The 7,490-nt window shown below is 34.1% G+C and overlaps 1 protein-coding gene across 1 annotated transcript in view; it reads right to left on the minus strand.

The window, feature by feature from the left end:
* Ccz1 (vacuolar fusion protein CCZ1) overlaps nt 1-5,425 on the minus strand; it is a 173,409-nt gene extending 167,984 nt beyond the window's left edge. The window contains exon 1 of the mRNA XM_090415643.1: nt 5,144-5,425. Coding sequence (XP_090271769.1) covers nt 5,144-5,218 — 75 coding nt within the window. The 5' untranslated portion in view covers nt 5,219-5,425. The remainder of the gene's footprint in view (nt 1-5,143) is intronic.
* Between the last annotated feature and the right edge of the window lie 2,065 nt (nt 5,426-7,490).

Below are 7,490 nucleotides of genomic sequence, written 5' to 3' on the forward strand. Positions count from 1 at the left end.
AATTATTTAAAAAAGAAAACACAGAGAAAGCCTATAAAGAAATTAACAAACTGACTTTCAAATTTAATAAGAACAGCAAAAACAATGCCATCAAAGATGAAAATGGAAAATTACTAATAGAATCTGAGGATATATTAATGGAATGGAAGAATTATCTTGAAAATCTCTATAATGGCGACGAACTTGATGTTGATATCAGCATAGAAAATCAAAATGAAGATAGTCTAGTACCCCCAATAATGCGAAAAGAATTTGATAAAGCACTGTCTGAAATGAGTAAGGGAAAAAGTCCAGGTGTAGAAAATATTCCTATAGAACTGCTACAAAATCTAGGTGATGAGACAAAAACCTTACTCTATCAATTAATAGCCCAAATCTATGATAGAGGAGAAATACCAAAGGAGTTTATGAAATCAACCAATACCAAAAAAGAATAATACAAACAAATGCAGCCAATTTAGAACAATAGCTTTAATCCCACGTTAGCAAAATTCTGCTAAAAATTATTCAAAATAGAATTTATTCAAAAATAGATTGTCTATTGGATGAAGACCAATGTGGATTCAAAAAGAATAAAGGAACAAGAGAGGCAATACTCTGTTTAAGAACAATCGAGAAAAGATTAGACCCTAGTCAAAATACTTACATTTGCTTCCTTGATTTAGAGAAAGCATTTGATAAAGTAAACCAGCAAATACTCCTAAATTGTCTAACTAATATCGGCATAGATTTGAGGGATAGGAAAATAATTTATCAAATTTACAAAAATCAAAATGGGTGGATTAAAATCAATGATAAGGAGAAAATAATAAATATAAGGAGTGGAGTAAGACAAGGATGTATACTTTCACCACTTTTATTTAATTTATATATTGAAAAGGCCATTCAGGAAACTAAAGATAAAATAAATAGTGGCATAAAGATAAATGGTGAGCAAGTCATGTGCATAAGATTTGCTGATGACAGCCCTTGTAGCAGAAAACAGAAGAATGTTAAAAACAATGCTAGAATTACTAAATTGAATTACTAGAATTACCTTGAAAAATATAAAATGAAAATCAACATAGATAAGACTAAAACCATTGTTACAGGCAAAATCCTTATCAATACAGAACATATAGACATCAACAGGGAACAAATAAAACAAGTGAAAAGCTTTAAATATTTAGGAAGCCTAATAACAGAAGATGGCAGAACAAGAGAAGACATAAGATAAAGAATAAACAATGCAAAAGCCCAATTCTCTAAGATGAAAAGCATGTTAACAGGAAACCTCAACCTACAATTAGAAAAAAAATTAGTAAAGACATTGATAAGGAGCATTGCACTGTATGGATGTGAAACCTGGATTCTAGGCAGAGAAGATGTAAGAAGATTGGAGGCTTTTGAAATGTGGTGCTGGCACTGCATGAACAAAATAAAATGGACAGAAAAAAAATCAAACCAACAAGTCCTGTGTCCTGAACTCTAATTAAATCAGTCAAAATTAGAAGGGATAGGTGGTTTGGACATATACTTCGACATGATGGACTTGTGAAAAGAATAACTGAAGGCAAAATAGAGGGGAAAAGAAGAAGAGGCAGACCAAGGAAAAGCTTTCTTGACCAAGTCAAAGACAGCACAGGTTTGAGGCGTTACCAGGAGGTTAAGAAGAAAGCCAAAGACAGGGTGGAATGGAGGAAATTGCTGCTGAGCTACCAGTCCCAAGACTGATGCAACTGATGAAGAAGTAGACTTCTGTATTACTTCAACTTTGGCATCTCTTCTGGCTTCAACTGATGACATTTATGAATGCTTGTCATTAGGTTTGCTTACTTCCTGGGAAATAGAGAGGTTCTACTAGGTAGTGGTGTTTTTCCTGTCACTGGGTGGAACCACTACTGAGTTTCCTATCCTGGAGTGATTAAGGTCAGGAGTAATGAGTTCTTAGTAATCTCTAATATTAAGAGTTATTATTAATCTTTAGTAATCTAATCTTTATTAGATTACTACCTCTAGGGTCACTCAGTGAGATTTAGAGTGATTTCGTAGATCGGAGTTTTTGGAGAGGTATACCTGTACTTAACCATACTTGAATAAAAAATCAAGGTCAAATCAAAACAGGTATGGGTGGTGGCACTTCCCATAATGATAGTATTATGCATATCCAAAAGAGCATGTCCTGTGCATTATGGAATACTAAGGCAATTGATGTGAAGTCATTAGCATACAAATAGCCCAGTCGTGAGGATACTTCACTTGCAAACTTTTTTGTTTACACTTGGATAAAGGATTAAACAAAGAATATAATTTCTTGACATCTTTAATTTATATTTCTAATGATTCCCTGAATTCTTTAATTAAAAAATTGTAAATCAATATAATAGGCCATTTCTATACACTATATTTCATAGTGTATAGAAACACAAATCATAGCACTTGATTTGTCTGCTGTATGTATGGCTAGTCCTGATTTGTTTTTTTCTCATCCTTGATATGTTCTTGCATGCATATCTCTCCTGATCCCTGTTTGTCCCACATAGCAAATTCCATACAAACTATTGATCTTCTATACTTCTGGTTCAGAGTGGTGAACGGGATAGGTTTAAGAGGATGGAGACATGTTTAACAGAGTGAATACCACTTTTGTTCCAATTGTTTCAGATCTTATGTGTGATAGACTGAATAAGGGAGTGATGCTGCTCATCTATATTTCAGTTTTTTTTTTTGGCGATTGGTTTCTTCAGGAAGCTCTTCTAGGTATTCTCTACATTAGGCTGTTACCACATGGAAACTGTTAGTTGAACAAGTTAAAGGTGTTAAAGCATTTTTTTAAAAACAATTATTATTCTATTTTAATATCCTAAAAATGCTTTACAAATGTATCCCACAAAAAATGTTTCTTAATGGAACATCCTAAAAGCATCTCCTAAACAAACCAATGAAGTGGGGGGGGGGGGGGACTGCAATCTCTCAAAGACACTATGGCAGTAAGAAATAAAAGTGGCATGCTCATTATTAAACAAAATTAAATGCTTCGAACCTCCCCATTCACATCATTTGTGCTTCTACTTGATATTACAATGAGTGGGTTTGTTACAATAAACCCAGTCACAGTAATATCAGATTTATTTCACTCTCCTGAAGAAATGTATTATAATGAACATGAAAGTAGCTGAAATTATAACTTAAATTCTTCTGCCAACAACTTCTATGTGATAAATGTACTAGACAATTTCCAGTGTGTTTATGAATAAGCATAGAAATATAACTGGAATCTAATTGCTGGCTAAATATGTAATCATATGCAGCTGATCAAATCTCAACTTGGAATACAGATGATGAACTATAATAATTCCTTTACAACCTTGACGAGATTTACAAAGTGTGGCATGAGAATATCTTCTGACAAAACAAAAGTTATGGCATTTATTTTTAGAACAGCAGAATACATTAAATTAGATAAAAAAAGAAACAAATTTTACAAAAACTACAACCTTGAATTTTGGTTTTGGAAAAATTACAAACCAGAGATACAAACCACTTTACAAACTATAGATAACTACACACACAAATGGATTTAAAACATAAACAGAACATTAAAGATAGAAAACTAAAGAAATAGAGGGCAACCCTTAAAGAGATGGTGTAAGACCACCTTCAATGAAAGAAAACCAAAAGGTGCAAAGTGATCTATCAACTGTTGAATCAAAAAAAAAAGCAGAAAGTGAATACCTATATTCTAAAAAATAGCAAATTTATGTTTCTTAAATTTAATCTTGAATTTTAATCAAAATTTTTTGATGGAAAGATGTTGGAAATCCATTGTAAGAGAACAAATGAAAATTCATATACTGAATCTTAATAGTGTGCTAGTTACAAAGTATTACACTATTAATATATGCAGAGATAAGCAAGTTATTGTTTCTCTGTATCGAGTCTTGATAAGACCCCATCTCAACTACTGTGCCCAAATTTGGTCACCTTGGTTTCTTCTTGGGGAGGAGGTTGAGAGGATCCAGAGGCGAGTAACCCAGATGATAGCAGGTCTATGGAATGAACCTTATGAAAACAGGTTGAAGATTTGTGGGTTGCAGAAATTGGTTGATAGGCAGAAAAGGGGAGATATGATTGAGACATTCAAATTGCTGAAGGGTTTCTATAGGATTAATTCAGAGGATATTTTTGAGAACAGGACTAGTGGTGGGAGGACTAAGGGACATCCATGGAAGCTGGGAAAGAGTGTGGTTAGTAAGGGCTCGGTTTTTTACTTTTAGAGTGGTGAATGAGTGGAATAAGCTGCCAGAGTGTGTTGTGGGTGCTATGACGGTGAATGAGTTCAAGGCAAAGTATGATAGATACCATGTTAATGTCAAATAGCTGTGATGGACATGATGTTTAGGGCCTCCCTCGATGAGTCTAAGGGCTCCTTGGAGTCGCCCGTAATAATAATAATAATAATAATAATAATAATAATAAATATATATATATATATATATATATATATATCACAAAAAATTAAATAATACAGTGTTTAATTAAATTTCCCAGAATTTGAACATGCACAGTCAGTCCATCACTGATGTTGAAACGAAGGAAGAATTTGGATGACGTTTGAATTTGTAGATGCTCCTATATTGCAACTAGCATCATTCAAAAGGAATCCTGTGGCCTGAACATGTTAATTTTTAAACATTTTCACTGTAGATATGTTTTGTTATATTTTCAAAAGTATAAAATTATCTTGTTGAATGATATATAACTGATTCTTTCCATGGTCGCTTTGCTGCCATCCACCAGTGTTGCCTTTCAATAATTATTCCTCTTCGCTTGCTACATAGCCGAATTTCCTTCAGTTGGTTAGGCTGCCTAATTACACTATTCATATATTTCACCACTTTATTTATTCGTCTAGTTTTTCGTATACAGTTGTATGTTTGTTAATTTTCACTTCCTTTGCACTTTTAGATATATTTTAACAGGAGCGCAAAAGAATCAGTAAATTTGGTAATCGGGTTTATCAAATAAAGAAATTCAAAATTAGTACCTACTGCGGCGATGCAACATGTTTATTCACCAGATAAATTACAAGTCTGAGATAAATAATAACAATATCAAATGATCTTCATTTAGAAAATAATAAAGTACGAGAAAAATCATTTACCTCACCCTCTCTGGGACCATATAACGAATTAAATACAAAAAAATTTTGGAGAGTTATTGATGACTTCGACGACATTAGGTGCCTTAATTAGACTAGAAATGAGTTTTCACGTCATAAAACTAGAATGTACTTATTCCAAAATAATGGTCACCTCATTATAAATAAATACATGTGATACGCCATATTAAGTAATATTTATGAGCAATAGTAATGCTATACGCTTGGCAGTGTACCATGCAAGAACACGGAGAACTTGTAAACCATCATTTAACAATCGTGCCAGTCACTACATCACCGAAACGTTAAAGTCTAGCGGAACAATCCGTTTTCATAATTCACCAGACAATAGAGGACGCTGTACACAAAATTTATCTAAATTTAATTTAAAAACTATCGATTATTGTTTTTTTTTTTTTTTTTTTTTAAACCTATAACCGTTTGTGGATCAGTGGACCCTAATAAAATCTATAATTGTGAGGCAGTTGGACACATGGAATAAAGAAAACATTCCTGTATCTGATAGATGGGTACACATTTTTTTCTGAAATGAGCGAAAAACGCCTAGACTTTGAAGACCTTTGTAATACTGTAGTTTATTCTTTATCTTCCAGGTAGTAAGTAGAGCACCTGTTGAAAGAATATTTCCTGTTATGGATAGTATGTGGTCAAAGAAGAAATCTAGATTAAGTGTTGAGACAATGAAGGCTATGTTAGTGGTAAGACAAAATTGTGTGATGGAGTATGTAAGATCACTTCATCGGAGAAATATTCATGGTACGATCTTGGTGAAATACAGTCCCCCCCCCTTCATCTACCTAAATTTTTGTAGGGGTTCTATCACTGAAGAATAATGGTAAGCTCAATATGTTTATGTAATAAAACTTTTTTATCGTCTTACTTTTTCATGAATACTGAATATTACATAACCCCAGTCCCGTTTTTTCCACCCTAATGTCCTGTTTTTTGTCTCGAGGAAATATGGTCAGCCTATATACTGTATACACGTTTGAATAGCCTCCTAGAAACTTTCATGAAGCTAGATCTGCACAAGAAAGACTTACAGGTTCGATTTTCAATCCATTACAGTGTTCAACTTTAAGTTAACTCTTTTACCAGAGTTTCATGCTTTAGCATCCCACAGCTTTCATTAATTATTAATTAGAAAAACGTCTTTCATTCAACACACTACAGAAATAAATACATCTGCGACAATAAAGGTAGAGGCCTCTGTTTATTGATTTTATCATTACTGTTATCAACACACCTCCATGGAGTCTAGAGACTCATCCCAGGAGTCCTGCTCTTACATGCACAGCTCATTGTACCTCGACTTAATGCACTCACTGTTCCTGCACTCCCCACACTCTCAAGCAATGCATTCCAATCACCCACTACTCTCCATATAAAAAATCTGTTCCTCATCCCATTGCTCATACCCAACTTATACGGCTTTCAGGGATGGCCAATCGTTCTCCTGTCTCCAGATATTCTAGAAAAATATCATCCATACTAATCTGGTAATTAACCTTTACCAACTTACAAGTCTCTATCATGTCGCCCCTCTTCCTTCTATCCACTAGGCTCTGTAATTTGCATTCTCTCAATATGTCCTCATATTCCCCATTCCAAAGACTAGAAACGAATTTTCTCAACCGTCTGCAGCATCTCGTCATCCTTTCCAAAACTTGGCGACCAGATCTGTGCACAGTAATCTATATGCGGCCTAATCAAAGTGTTGTACAATGGGAATCCAAACATCCTTACTTCTACACATCTGGGTTCTCTGTATGTGTTGTCTTCACAATTTTATCAAAATGTCCATGACATTTCAAGTCCCTATCCACCAAAACTCTCAAATATTTCATCTCTTCCACCTCCTATAAAATATCCTCACCAATCTTATATTCTGCAAACCATCTTTGCTTCCTAAATTTTAAATCCTCACATTTTGAAACATTAAATTGACATCCCCACATGTACCAATTCAGACAGTCTATTTAGGTCATCTTGCAAAGCTATAACATCTGTTCTACCACTCATAACTCTCCCCAACTTTGCATCATCAGCAAACAATTGTATATCATCATTTACATCCTTTTCAATGTCATACACATGCAAATTAAACAAGAATGGCCCAAAACAGCCACTTGGACACACCACTGGAGACTTTCCTGTTCTGGGAGGATATCAATCCCCCATACACAACCTGCTGATACTTATCAGAGAGTTGATCTTCAATGCAACACACTAATCTACTACTCAATCCCATATGTTCTAGTTTAACTATTAGTTTGTCATGCGGCAATCTATCGAAAGCTTTTGGTAAATCTAAATATACTACTGTATC

Source organism: Typopeltis vanoorti, chromosome 3 (genome assembly GCF_054136105.1).
Source record: "Typopeltis vanoorti isolate ZY-2024b chromosome 3, IOZ_Tvanoo_1.0, whole genome shotgun sequence".
Lineage (NCBI taxonomy): Eukaryota > Metazoa > Arthropoda > Arachnida > Uropygi > Thelyphonidae > Typopeltis > Typopeltis vanoorti.